This window comes from Urtica dioica, chromosome 9 (assembly GCF_054948205.1).
Source record: "Urtica dioica subsp. dioica isolate 48M chromosome 9, U.dioica_male_clone48M_v1_H2, whole genome shotgun sequence".
NCBI lineage: Eukaryota > Viridiplantae > Streptophyta > Magnoliopsida > Rosales > Urticaceae > Urtica > Urtica dioica.
This window is the reverse complement of record NC_142764.1, coordinates 27,763,354-27,777,713: the sequence shown is the minus strand read 5'-3', so window position 1 is coordinate 27,777,713 and position 14,360 is coordinate 27,763,354. Positions and strand designations below refer to the sequence as shown.

General features: G+C 48.3%; 1 protein-coding gene across 1 annotated transcript; it reads right to left on the bottom strand.

Moving 5' to 3' along the window:
- Positions 1-68: 68 nt before the first annotated feature.
- Positions 69-5,378, bottom strand: LOC149386460 (uncharacterized). Its single transcript, XM_089626517.1, has 3 exons — positions 2,172-5,378; positions 1,177-2,072; positions 69-1,041 (listed from the first exon to the last, which is right to left on the bottom strand). Exons 1-3 carry the CDS (start codon positions 5,376-5,378, stop codon positions 69-71), a joined length of 5,076 nt encoding a protein of 1,691 aa, XP_089482643.1.
- Positions 5,379-14,360: the final 8,982 nt, after the last annotated feature.

Sequence of the window (14,360 nt, the reverse complement as noted above, 5' to 3'; positions counted from 1 at the left end):
GAAGTCGGGTTGCCTCCCGATTAGCGCTTTAGTTAACGTCAATAGCTTGACGGGGTACCGTGTTTTCGTCATGGAATTGCGGTGATGTGAGTGACCGCCTTTTCGCTTTCGAATACGCCTCCAAAATAGGGCTTAACCCTCTGTCCATTAACCTTGAATTTTTCGCCTCTTTGGTTCATCAATTCAACCCAACCATGAGGGTAGACTTGATCGATCTCGAATGGCCCGGACCACCTTGACTTCAATTTTCCGGGAAAGAGCTTCAACCTGGAATTAAAGAGTAGTACCTTTTGGCCCGGCTTGAGGTCCTTCCTGACGATGTGCTTGTCATGCCATGCCTTGGTCTTCTCCTTGTAGATTCTGGCATTCTCGTACGCTTCTCGTCGGAGTTCATCGAGGGCGTTCAGTTGAAGGAGTCTCTGTTGGCCCGAAGCTTTGTAGTCGAAGTTCAGCTTCTTCATCGCCCAGAGTGCCCTGTGCTCTAGTTCGACTGGCAAATGGCATGCTTTTCCGTAAATGAGGTGGTACGGGGACATACCAATTGGCGTCTTGTAGGCTGTGCGGTAAGCCCATAGTGCGTCGTCGAGCTTGGCGGCCCAATCTTTTAGAGAACTTCCCACCGTCTTTTCCAGGATTTGCTTAATTTCCCGGTTAGAGACCTCCGCTTGTCCGTTGGCTTGAGGGTGGTACGCCAATGTTTTCCGGTGTGTGACGCTGTATTTGGCGAGGAGTGCGTCGAACTGCCGGTTACAAAAATGTGCACCCCCGTCGCTGATGATGGCTCGTGGTGTGCCGAATCGGGTGAAGATAGTCTTTAAGAACTTTAAGACCACCTTCCCGTCGCTTGTCGGAGTAGCTTTGGCCTCGACCCACTTGGATACGTAGTCCACCGCCAAGAGAATGTACTTGTTTCCGTAGGAAGACGGAAATAGGCCCATAAAATCTATTCCCCAAACGTCGAACGGTTCTATTTCCAAAATGTTAGTGAGTGGCATCTCATTTCGGTTAGAAATATTACCCGTTCGTTGGCACCGGTCACAAGCAATGATGAAGTCTCGGCTGTCTTTGAAGAGCGTTGGCCAATAGAAGCCGCTTTGAAGGACTTTCGCTGCCGTGCGGTTCGGACCGAAGTGACCTCCGCATTCGAGGCCATGGCAATGTCGCAGAACCGACTCCATCTCATCCTCGGGAACACACCTCCTCACAATCAAGTCTGCACATTGCCGATAGAGAATCGGCTCCTCCCAGTAATATCTCCGGACCTCTGAAAGAAATTTCCGCTTCTGGTACGTCTTGAGGTCGGTAGGCACCACCTTGCCTACGAGGTAATTCACGATGTCGGCATACCATGGGAGGGCGGCCTGATGGACGGCCAAAAGCTTTTCGTCGGGGAAGTCATCGTTGATGAGTGCCGTCTTGTCTGGAACGTGCTCGAGAGTCTCCAATCTCGATAAGTGATCCGCTACGAGGTTCTCTGTGCCCTTCTTGTCTTTGACCTCGATGTCGAACTCTTGGAGGAGAAGAACCCAACGGATTAGGCGGGGTTTGGCGTCCTTCTTGTCCATGAGATATCGAATCGCGGCGTGGTCGGTGTAGACGATCACTTTATTGCCGATGACGTATGGTCGGAATTTGTCGAAGGCGAAGACCACGGCCAATAACTCTTTTTCCGTCGTTGTGTAGTTCAGTTGGGCAGCGTTAAGAGTTCGGCTTGCATAATAGATTGCCCGGAAAGCCTTATCTTTACGTTGCCCAAGAACCGCACCCACCGCGTGATCGCTTGCGTCACTCATGATCTCGAATGGGATACTCCAATCCGGCGCGGTGATGATCGGCGCTGTGCTCAACTTGTGCTTGAGGGCTGTGAAGGCTTCTAGGCATTCGTTGGTGAAGGAGAATTTGACATCTTTCTCGAGCAACCCACACAGCGGCTTCGTGATTTTGGAGAAGTCTTTGATGAAGCGCCTATAGAAGCCGGCATGCCCCAGGAAACTTCTCACTCCCTTGACAGAAGTTGGTGGTGGTAGCTTCTCGATTGTGGAAATTTTCGCCCGATCCACCTCTAACCCGTCCTTCGAAACTCTGTGGCCTAGCACGATGCCTTCTTGTACCATGAAATGGCACTTCTCCCAGTTAAGCACGAGGTTAGTTTCTTCACACCTGTTAAGCACCTGAGACAAATTCTCCAAACATTGATCAAATGTAGGGCCAAATACGGAAAAATCGTCCATAAAAACCTCAATTGTTTTCTCCACCATGTCGGAGAAGATGGCCATCATGCATCTTTGGAACGTGGCTGGTGCGTTACATAGCCCAAACGGCATTCGCTTGAAGGCGAAAGTGCCATAAGGGCATGTAAATGTGGTCTTCTCCTGATCCTCTGGTGCGATCGTGATCTGGTTATAACCTGAATATCCATCGAGAAAACAATAATACCTGTGCCCTGCGAGTCGGTCGAGCATCTGATCGATGAAGGGAAGTGGGAAGTGGTCTTTGCGCGTGGCGTTGTTGAGCTTGCGGTAGTCCATGCAGATTCTGTACCCGGTCACCGTCCGAGTGGAAATGAGCTCATTGTTGTCGTTTCGCACCACCGTCATTCCACCTTTCTTTGGAACGCATTGCACCGGACTTACCCATGCGCTGTCGGAGATCGGGTAAATGACCCCGACGTCGAGCCATTTCAGGATCTCTTTCCTGACGACCTCCTTCATTGCCGGATTGAGGCGTCTTTGGTGTTCCACCGAGGGACGATGCCCGTCCTCCAAGAGTATGCGATGAACGCAATAGGAGGGGCTGATCCCTTTGATGTCCGAGAGTGTCCACCCGATCGCTCCCTTGTGCTTGCGTAGCGCCACGAGCAGCCTTTCTTCTTCTCCCTTGGTGAGGTGATTCGAGATGATCACCGGAAGGGTCGATTCTGCGCCTAGGTATGCGTAGCGGAGGTGTGCCGGCAATTCTTTTAACTCGAGCTTCGGGGGCTGTTGAATGGACGGAGGCACTCGAGGTTGGCTCTCCCCCAAACTCTCGATCGAGTTGCGTCGATATGGCATGGCTGCGTTCATGTACTTCACGTGCTCTAAAGCTTCACATTCATCAAACTCGTTAGTGAAATCAATGGAGTTTAGCAAACTTACCTCGAGAGGGTCCTCGGATCGGTGAGAGAAGTCGGTGATGATGGAATTACATACGTCGATCCGGAAGACATCATCGCTAGCCCTCGGGTATTTTATGGCGTTGAACACGTTGAACACCACCTCTTCGTCTTGCACCCTCAATTTTAGCTCTCCTTTCTGAACGTCGATGAGAGCTCCTCCGGTGGCGAGGAATGGCCGCCCCAGGATGATTGGGACGTCGTGGTCTTCCTCCATGTCAAGCACCACGAAGTCGGCGGGGAAGATGAACTTGTCGACTTTGACCAAGAGATCCTCGATCACTCCTCGCGGGTATACGATGGACCTGTCCGCCATTTGGAGCGTGATTCGGGTCGGTCTCACCTCTCCGATGCCGAGCTTCTTGAATATGGAGTACGGCATCAAGTTGATGCTCGCTCCCAGGTCGCATAGCGCTCGCTCGAAGAAGGTGTTCCCGATGGCACACGGGACGGTGAAACTCCCTGGATCCTTCATCTTCACCGGCAACTTCCTCTGAATGATGGCGGAGCACTCTTCGGTGAGAGTGATTGTGCTGCAGTCCTCTATTTTCCTCTTTTTCGAGAGGATGTCCTTCAAGAACTTGGCGTACGTCGGCATCTGCTCAAGAGCGTCAGCAAACGGGATGTTTATCTGAAGTTGCTTGAATACCTCGAGGAACTTGCTGAATTGGTGGTCGAGTTTCCCTTCTTTCTGCCTCTGAGGAAACGGCAGCTTTGGCGTGCTTGTTGGAGCTGGAACGCTCGCCGGCGGTGGTGTGGCTTGGGGCGGCGGCACGGGGGACTCGTCTTTCTCCACATTCTCTTTCCTCTTGCCGGAGTTGTCAATCACTTGCCCGCTTCTGAGTGTGATGGCATTGACCTGTGACCTGGGGTTGATGTCGGTGTTGCTCGGGAGCGTTCCCTGAGGTCGTGAGTTCACCGCGGTCGACAGTTGCCCCATTTGCGTCTCAAGGTTTCGGATCTGCGCCGATTGGTTCGAGAGAGACGTCTTCGTTTCGTGCATAAACTCGGTGGTGGAGTTTATGAAGGCGGTCGTTGACGTGGCCAAGTTGGCGATGAGCTCCTCTAAATTTGTCTCGCCCTTGTATGCCCGAAATGGAGGAGGCTGGTACGGCGGTGGTCGGGGTTGATTATGTTGTGGACGAGGCTGGGCTTGAGGCGCGGGTTGCATAGGCATGTTGTTTTGGGGGCCTCTCCATCCCCCATTTTGGTAGTTGTTCCTTGGGCCTTGATTGTAGTTGTTTTGGGGCGGCCTGTTGTTGATGAAGTTGGCTTGTTGGCCGTTGTCCCCATACACGCACTCGTCGCTATTGTGCTGCCCGTTGCACCAGAAACAGACTTCAGGGGTGTGCACGGCTTGAACGGAGGCCTTCTGTCCCTGAACTGACTTTGTAAGATCCGCCACCTGTGCTGCCAGTGCCTTCATCAGCTCCATCTCAGGAGTAACTGGCATATTCTTCAAAATGCGCCGCTCGGACGGGCATTGATCGTTGTTGTAAGCCAGCTCCTCGAGGATGCTGTGAGCTTCCTCCTCTGTCTTCTGAAAGAACGACCCTCCAGCGGCCGTGTTGACTAGGGTGCGCGACGATGGTGAGAGGCCGCCATAGAAAATCTGCACCATCATCCACCCTTGAATGCCATGGTTGGGACACCTCCTCTCTAGCTCCTTGAAGCGGCCCCATGCTTCAAACAGTGACTCCCCGTCGTATTGGGCGAACGAATGGATCTCGTTGCGTCTCTTATGCATCTTCTCGAACGGAAAGAACTTTGAGATGAATTTGATGCGCAAGTCGGCCCACGATGTGATGGAACCCGGCGGGAGGGAGTTGAGCCACGTCTTGGCTCGATCCCGTAGTGAAAACGGGAAGAGGCGGAGGCGGATGGCTTCGTCGGACACGTTGTGGAGCTTGAACGTGTTTGCGATCTCGACGAAGTTCGTCAGATGGTCTTGCGGGTCTTCGGCAGGTGATCCAGCGAATTGATTCGCTTGGACCATGTGAATGATGCCGGTCTTGATCTCGAAATTCTGGTTACCCGCAAGAGCCGGGAGAGCGATTGCCGATTGCGCTGCGTCGGCTGGTGGTAACCCATATTGGAATAGGGTCTTTGGCTCCTCGTTCGCTCTATCTCCCATTGCTCGTTCCTTTGCTTGCTTTCTGTTCGTCTTGCAAAACTTTTCGATTTCAAGATTTAGCGGAACGAGGTTTGATGTTCCCTCACTCCGCATGCACCTTCAAAACAAAGAAAATGACACGCAAAGTTAGGAAACTCGTAACGAAATCAAATGGCAAATAAGATTGTTTTTCGACGCTATTGTAAAAAGTCCCCGGCAACGGCGCCAAAAACTTGTTGCGATATTTTTATAACTAGCACGCAAGTGGACGTATCGAACAAGTAATAGTGTTACGTAAGTAACGGATATCGATCCCACAGAGACTAGTTACTCTAGCGACGTTACACAATCTAAAGCAAATTGATTTCACTATATTAAGGTGGGAGGTGCAAGAATTAACTATAATAAAAATAACTGAAAACAACGGAAATTTAACACGAAACTTCAAATAAGAGAAAATGGGGGTCACGACTTCACCGGAAAACTAGGACTCGGGGGTTTCGGGTTCCAACAACTAGACCTACTCTACTCACGCTAATCTCATTCTCCCTAACATATTACTAGCCTCTCTCGAGTGATCTAGCAACCTACGCAATTGACGGATTATGTATCCTCTCGGCCTCTAATCCTATTAAAACAATCACGAGCAATAAACACGAGAATTCAAACGATTACATTAAGCTTAAGCCGTCTAGCAACCTAAGAACAGAACGAAGCATGGATTATGAGCATGAGTTTTTGCCCTCTCTCGAGTGACAGAAACTCCTAAAAACAATCCTAAAGGTGGCCAACCCAAAGAACGCATTAAGAACACATCCAAACAAGCATGAATAATTGAGTACATCAAAGCATAATTTCACCCTAACGAAACCCCCTAACCCAATTTAATCCGGCTACATCGCAACCCCGCTAAAAATCTAGCCTCTAACGGAGTCCATAGTTAACAACATGGTGATCACAGCAATAATTAACATAATCATCAATAAGCAAAACTCTATGAAATTCATGATGGGAATAATGAAACTATCAATTAATTCAGAAGTAAACGTAATAGAGAGTAAGGGAAACGAAGAAAAACTATTAAAAACGGGAGTTCACGGTTGCTCGTTCGTCGGATTGTTGACTCAACTTCGCTCCCAAACAAAAGCTCTCAAAAGTGCAGCCAAAAGTAGTAAAAACTAAAAAAAACTAGAATGAGTTAATTAGGTTACAAAAGGTGTTTTTAGCCCTGAGTGTGTGTTTTTCGGAGTGATCTGAGCCTTCCAATTCGATCCAAGGGTCAAGAATCCTCAAAAATCGCTAATTTCCTATTCCAGGAATCCGCGGGCGCGCGGCGCGCGGTCGTCAATGCGCGGCGCGCGGTCTAAGCTTCAGGTTATGCGCGCTCCGCGCATAAGACTCTGTGCGATATCGTTGTTTGAGTCTCCGTATGCGCGGCGCGCGACTCGAGGCCCGCGGCGCGCGGTCTCGGATCCTGTCTTCACGCGGCGCGCGGTGGTGGGCGCGCGGCGCGCATATTCGCCAAATTTCTTGCCCTTCTCAATTTTGACTCCATTTTGACCATTTTCACTCCGAATCTCATCATCTTTTCACGGAATTGTTTGTAGATGCTCTAATGCTCCTCTGAACCTGAAATTACTCAAAAATCTACTAAAAACCATTAAAATACTTGAGGACTCGTCGGTTTTCGGTTCGGGAAATAGGAGTTTTACGCGTGATAAACGCACCTATCATATAGTAAACCAAAATCAGCAGTACCTGAGATGTACCTTATGATTCGCTTAGCTTGAGCCAGGTGGCTAGCTTTGGGATTGGCTTGATAGCGCGCACAAACACCTACTGAGTAGGCTATGTCTGGTCGGCTGGCAGTGAGATAAAGAAGACTGCCAATGATGCTTCTGTAGAGACTTTGATCAACAGATTCTCCATGCTCATCCTTAGTGAGTTTGATGTGAGTAGCGGCCGGGGTCCGTTTGTGAGAGGATTTCTCCAGGCCAAACTTTTTCACCAAGTTTTTGGCATACTTACTTTGGGAAAGGAAGATACCATCATTCATTTGTTTGATCTGAAAGCCCAGAAAGTAGTTTAACTCGCCGACCATACTCATCTCAAATTCTGACTGCATTTGTCGAACAAAAAGATCCACCATCTTGCTTGACATTCCTCCAAAGACGATGTCGTCAACATAAATCTGAGCTATCATGAGATTGCCATTCTCCTTTTTCACGAACAAAGTCTTGTCAACGCCACCTCGAGTATACCCATTCTGCACAAGAAATTGGGTCAGTCTTTCATACCATGCACGAGGGGCCTGCTTAAGGCCGTAGAGAGCTTTTCTAAGTTTGTAGACATGTTGTGGAGAGCTGGGATCTGTAAACCCTTTTGGTTGAGCTACATAAACTTCCTCATTCAGGTACCCATTGAGGAAAGCACTCTTAACATCCATCTGATAGAGCTTGAATTGCAGGTGACACGAGATGCCAAGCAAAAGTCTGATAGCTTCTAGTCTCGCAACAGGGGCAAAGGTTTCATCAAAATCAACGCCTTCCACCTGTGAATAGCCCTGCGCCACAAGTCTAGCTTTGTTCCGAGTTATATTACCATGTTCATCAGATTTATTCTTAAAAATCCATTTAGTCCCAATGACATTTACATTGTCAGGCTTAGGGACCAGCTCCCAGACTTGGTTTCTTTCAAACTGAACCAGTTCTTCTTGCATAGCATTAACCCAGTATTCATCATCAATAGCCTCGTTAACATTTTTTGGTTCAATCTTAGAGACAAAGCAGAGATTACCAATCATTTCCCGATAGTTAACAGGAGGTTTTGGACGAGTTTTTATTCCTTCACTGATTTCGCCAATCACCTCATGAGCAGGATGATTTTTCTGAATTCTTCGAGAGGGGACTCTCTGTTCAGTCTCAGGAGGGGAGCCTTCATCTGGAACAATGTCGCTAACTTTGTCATCAGCATCAGTCCTGACATTTGGATTTCCAGTGGAGATGTCGTCCAATGGGTTATTAGCATCTGTCCTGACATCTGGGTTACTGGGAAAAACTTCATCCTCATCATTCGGACTGTTATTAGCATCATGATCATCATCATTTATCACCACATTTATCGATTCCATTATAGTCTTAGTGCGTTTGTTAAACACACGGTATGCACGACTGTTTCTAGAGTATCCAAGAAATATACCTTCATCACTTTTCGGGTCAAATTTACGCCGTGGATCCCTGTCAGCAAGAATATAACACACCGAACCAAAGACATGGAAGTATTTCACATTTGGCTTTCTCCCCCTCCATATTTCATAATGAGTGCTGGAAGTACCTGGACGAATAGTAACTCTATTGTGAATATGGCAGGCAGTATTGAGAGCTTCAGCCCAGAAATGTGGTGGAATATTCTTGGCCAACATCATTACTCTAGCCATCTCCTGAAGGGTTCGATTTTTCCTTTCAACAATTCCATTTTGTTGAGGTGTGATAGGAGCTGAGAACTCATGTGCTATCCCTTCTTCAATACAAAACTTAGCAAAGCTCATGTTCTCAAATTCCCTCCTATGATCACTCCGAATTCTGATCACTTTGCCTATACTCTCTCCTTTTTCTCTCTGAACCTTCTTACAAAGAGCTTCAAAAACAGCAAAAGTGTCAGATTTTTCACGAATAAAATCAACCCATGTGTACCTGGAGTAGTCATCCACACAGACGAACACATATCTCTCCCTCCAAGGCTCTCGACCTGCATCGGTCCCATCAGGTCCATGTGGAGAAGTTCCAGAACCCGAGATGTGGTAAGATGTTGCACCATCTTGTGGGACTTCTTGACCTGTTTCCCAATCTGGCACTCACCACAAATTTTACCTTCGACAATCTTCAGGTTTGGGACACCGATGATAGCATTCTCAGAGACAATTTTCTGCATACTTCTGAGATTTAGATGACCGAGCTTTTGATGCCACAGCTTGGTTTCATCAACTTTGGTCAAGAGACAATTGCTGGTTGGTACGAGGTTCCACATGTAGCAGTTGTCACGAGATCTGTTTCCTCGCATAAGTTCATCCTGATCTTCATTAATCACCACACACTTATCACGAGTAAAGTTGACATGCAAATTCAGATCACAAAGTTGACTAATACTAATAAGATTAGCAGTGAGTCCTTCTACCAACAAAGCCTCAGTCAAACAAGACATACCAGGATAGTTTAATTGACCTTTACCCACAATTTTGGCTTTGACTCCATCTCCAAAGGTAACATGGCAGTTGGAAAAAGTTTTACGTTGGTCAGGAAGGTGTGATCCCCAGTCATGTGACGAGAACAGCCACTGTCGAAGTACCAGTCATTCCCGGTGGAAGCACTCAGAGAGGTGTAGGCAATATTGGCACGATAAGAGGTATTTTTCACTCTCCATTCCAGCCGAGTAGCAGGTTGTTGATGAGAAGAGACATTTCTGTGGATGGACCTGTGTTGACGGACATTTCTCCCATACAAACGATAGCAGAAAGGACGGATATGTCCCTTTCTTCCACAATAATGACATACCCAGCGAGGTCTGTTGACAGGAGACCTGTTTGGTCCAGATTGATGATATCGAGAAATGTCATGAAATTTGTTGTTACCAGTTGGTTGAGGCAAGTTTCGTGACATCTGGCTAGTCTGCTTTTGAGGAACAAACGTAGTCTGGGATGATGAAGCTCCATGGGTATATCCAAGTCCCTTCATGTTCTTCGCGGGTTTGCCGATGGTGAGGATTTTGTCAAGACTGTCAGTCCCAGAATTCAGCATTCTAACAGTTTTAGTCATGTGCTCGAGTTCGCCATTCAGACGACTGACTTCCTTCTTTAGATCCACAATAGTCTCTAGAAGCCTTGCTTTATCTTCAGTCAGGGTAAGGATGAGAGCACCCTGTTTGTCTAGAATCTGGGATTCCTCAACCCATTTGGTATGAAGGGTATTGTAGGCTTCATTCATAGCATCGTCAGATAGTTCATCATCAAGAACATATTTCTGAGAGCATTCACCAAATTCATTAGTAGACTCATGAGTATGAACAGAAGCAGTAAAGGCTACAAAATTACTTATCTGATCTGAGTCGCTCTCTTCATCTTCTTCATCCGAAAGAGTAGCGTTGTATCCATTTTTCTGTTTCTTGAGGAAGTTGGGACACTCCTTCTGAATATGTCCAAATCCTTCACACTCGTGGCACTGAATGCCTTTGCCTTTCCCAGATCGTTCACCACTTTTACTATTCCTGTGAGGATAAGTATTTTTCTGGAAACGTTGTTGGAAGTTGTCCTTGACATCTTATGAGACATTTTTCCCATTCATCTGATTGAGTCTTTTCATGACCCTGCCATAGTTTTTTGCAAGCATAGCAATAGTATCATCAATATCATTGTCAGAGTCTGAATATACCTGATCCCTTGGTTCATGAACAGAACTTTTGAGGGCCATCCCTCTTTGTTTCTTTTCCACCTTAGGAAGAGAAAGTTCAAATGTCATGAGAGATCCCATTAGCTCGTCGAATTTCAACGTCTTTAGGTCATGAACTTCCTCAATGGCCGTGATTTTCATCTTGAATCTAGAGCTCAGAGCTCTCAGGGTTTTTCGAACAAGATCTTCATCTGTCATGGGTTTTCCGAGAGAATATGATTCATTGGCGAGATCACGAATGCGAACGTTGAACTCAGCGACAGTTTCGTCCTCGAGCATCGTGAGGGCTTCAAAATTGGTTGTGAGGTACTGAAGTTTTTGTTCCCGGACCTTTGTAGTTCCTTCATAGGCAACAGCAAGGATTTCCCAGGCCTCTTTGGCAGTAGTGCAAGTATTTATCAACATGAAAACATCTTTATCAACACCATTAAATATAGCATTGAGAGCACGGGAGTTACCAAGGGCCGCCTCATCCTCAGTGGGGGTCCAGTCCTTTTCCGGCTTGGTTCCAGTACTTTGTCATCAGTAGTCACAGGAGCTTCCCACCCATGTATCACAGCTTTCCATGTTCGACTATCCAGGGACCTCAAGAAGACGGTCATGCGTGCCTTCCAATATCCATAGTTGGTTCCGTCGAGTACTGGAGGGCGATTGACAGAACCTCCTTCTCGGGAACTATCCATAATAGGCAATCAGAAAGAAAATACAGGAAACCACCTAAGAGATCAAGGTGCCTGCTCTGATACCAATTGAAATTCTGATTAGTTGCAATGGCAAGATGTCGCACACAATGTGTTGACAATGTGTCCGACAACTTGCTTGAACACAGATATGGATAAACAACAAAAAGTGCAGTAAACAAAGTACACAGGATATGGTTACCCAGTTCGGTGAAACACACCTACATCTGGGGGCACGCTGCCAGTGGAAAGGATTTTCACTATCTTGTAGTCAATAGTACACACAAGGTTATATCTGATTACAATCAACAAATCAATAAAACCTAGAGACTATTACTACCAGTGATCACCTAGACAGGGACTCCCCCTGAATTTGAGCTCCGTCTCAATTCCACCCTTCGAGCAACCTCCTGGCTCGGATGACCTTCAGTCTTCAGTTGTACGTGAACCTTCAATCACGAAAAGCACAAGAACCCAACTCTCACATACACTCAATCTGTGGAAAAGTGTTTGAGAGACTACACCACTTAAAACCAAAACACACAGCCTCCCAGTCCGCCGGTCTTGCACGTCTAAGAGCTCTGAGTGTTTGATCAAAAGTGTCGAGGCTGCTAAGGGAGAGCACACGGCTTTTATAGCAGCAGGACAATCCTGGAAGATATCTCGGGTTTCCTTACCCGGCCTCATGCGAATATCACAAAGTAAAGACTCCATCAAAGTGAATATTCGTGCAATGAAGATAGCAGCGGAGGATATCTTGCAATGAAGGCTCCAGCGAGGCAGATATCTTGTAATGAAGACAGCAGCGAGGCAATAACTTAGCAATAAGTCGCCAGCGAAGCAAGCAGACGAAACTGGAAACTTGCCTGAAATACTGTCTGCACACATGAGGAAAGATGTCAATCCAGAAGATGAAACATAACACCCGACATCTTTCCATACCACTTGCACTAAAAAATAAAGCCAACAAAACAACGTAACAACAGTATGGTGATTGGATTAGTGCGAGTTCGAAGGTAGATAGCTGCTTCTCAAAGCGTGGTCGGGACGCGGCCAACTGGACGACCGTGGTACCAGGGGAGGGAAGTGTAGCTCACGCTCCGGCAGATACCTCCAAGGAAGAGGTTAGGGGCGAGGTCAACGCGTCAGAGACCCTGCGAAAAGGACCGACCCAGCTGGAGCCTGCGATTCCTGACAAAGGGGCTGGGGCGAGGCGCGAGGTTGTGACAATCGAGAAGAGGCGAGGTAAAGCTCTTTCTGGCCATGCCAAGAGAAGCAGCAAGAAAGGCTCCTCTGATGTTTCCTCTTTGAGCAAAAGGGATACTGCTACGTTTTATCCTGAGGGTGATGAGGGGATTCGGGCCCCAAGGGCTTACCCTAACTTGGTTGGGCTTGGGATGGGGCAAAAGCCCAACATTTTGGGTAAAGATTTGTTCCCCTCTTTGGGCCCTGTAGCCAACGAGACTCTTCTGGCTGTTGGGAAGCCCTTCTACTCCTTTAGCTCTGCAACTAATCTTCTCAGCGCGATGGAAGCTTCTTTGCCGAGGCCGGTGGAGTTTGTTCACCTCAGTGATGACCAGTTACACCAGGCCCAGGCGCCCACCCCAAGCACCAGAGCCAAACGCCGCCGGGAAGACAGTGCGTCCAAACCCAACGAAGTCTCGGAGCTTCCCTTCGCCACAGCTCAACCCGAGCCTTCCTTCGCCGGCGCTATGCGGGAGGCCGTGTCGGCAACGGCGGGTAAAAGTTTAGAGACACCAAGAGAGGTCACACGCGGAGACAAGGATTCAGCAGCAATTTCTGAGATATCGGCGGCCAGCGATGTGCGGGCCGATCGGAAGCCATGAAAACCTTATGTTGGAACGTCCGAGGGTTATGCAATCCTCGGGCGATGGGCCGCTTGCGTAGGCTAATTCGCGAGCGGAAACCGGACCTCCTTTTTCTTTCGGAAACGAAATTAAAAGGAGCCCGGGTTGATAAGTTAAAATGGAGACTTGGGTTTTCTAACGGGTTTGGTGTGCACGCAGTGGGTCTTAGTGGTGGATTGTACCTTCTGTGGGGTGAGAATATTGAAGTCACAGTTCGGAGCTATAGCGAAGGTCATATCGATGCTTGGGTCGACGACGGAAATGGGGCTCCCTCGAGGTTCACGGGCTTCTACGGGGAAGCTAAGGAGACAGCGCGCCATCTCTCTTGGGAGCTCCTTCGGCGACTCTATGGAGGAGACGACATGCCGTGGTTGTGTGCCGGAGACTTTAACGAAGTTCTCTTCGATCACGAGCATGTTAGCAGTACACGGCGGCGCGCGAGCGATATGGCCAGGTTTGCTGAAGCCCTTGAGGACTGTGGCCTAGTCGATTTGGGGTTCCAAGGTGAGTTGTTGACCTGGAATAACAAACAAAGTGGAGATGAAAATGTCCAATGCAGGCTGGATCGAGCGTGTGCGAATCGGGCTTGGAAACGGTCATTCTCGGCGGGGTTTGTGGAGGTTTTGGATTTTTGGGGCTCTGATCACCGGGCCCTTGTCATTGACACGGAAGAAAGACCTTCGGCTTCGCTCGGCGGAGAAATTTATGGAAGACGATGGGCGTTCGAACCGGGTTGGCTGACCAATGCGGAGTGCGAGGGTGTGATCCGAAGCGCGTGGGAGTATAGAACGAACCTGATGGGGGATGGCACCTGTGTCGAGGGCCTCAACAACTGCAGGGAGGCGCTGAGGGACTGGGCGCGCAGTTCTTTCGGGCACCGCGAGAAACGCATCAGAGCGTTGTCGACGAGGCTAGAGCGGATTAATAAACTGGCCTTCTCCCCGAACATTTGTAAAGAGGCGAAACGACTCGGGAACGAGTTGGAAGCTCTCATTCTTGTAGACGAGTACTATTGGCAACAACGGGCGCGGGCGGATTGGCTCAAAGGAGGTGGCAATAATTCAGCCTATTTTCACTCGAGAGCAGTACGACGAAAGAAACAGAACA

Excerpts from the sequence above, each read along its gene's own strand:
- LOC149386460 (XM_089626517.1), bottom strand. The coding sequence starts at position 5,378 with ATGCGGAGTGAGGGAACATCAAACCTCGTTCCGCTAAATCTTGAAATC. Across the intron at positions 2,073-2,171 it reads GTTTGGAGAATTTGTCTCAG|GACGGGTTAGAGGTGGATCG; the intron begins GTGCTTAACAGG and ends AGAGTTTCGAAG. Across the intron at positions 1,042-1,176 it reads TGTGTTCCCGAGGATGAGAT|TTGTGACCGGTGCCAACGAA; the intron begins GGAGTCGGTTCT and ends CTTCATCATTGC.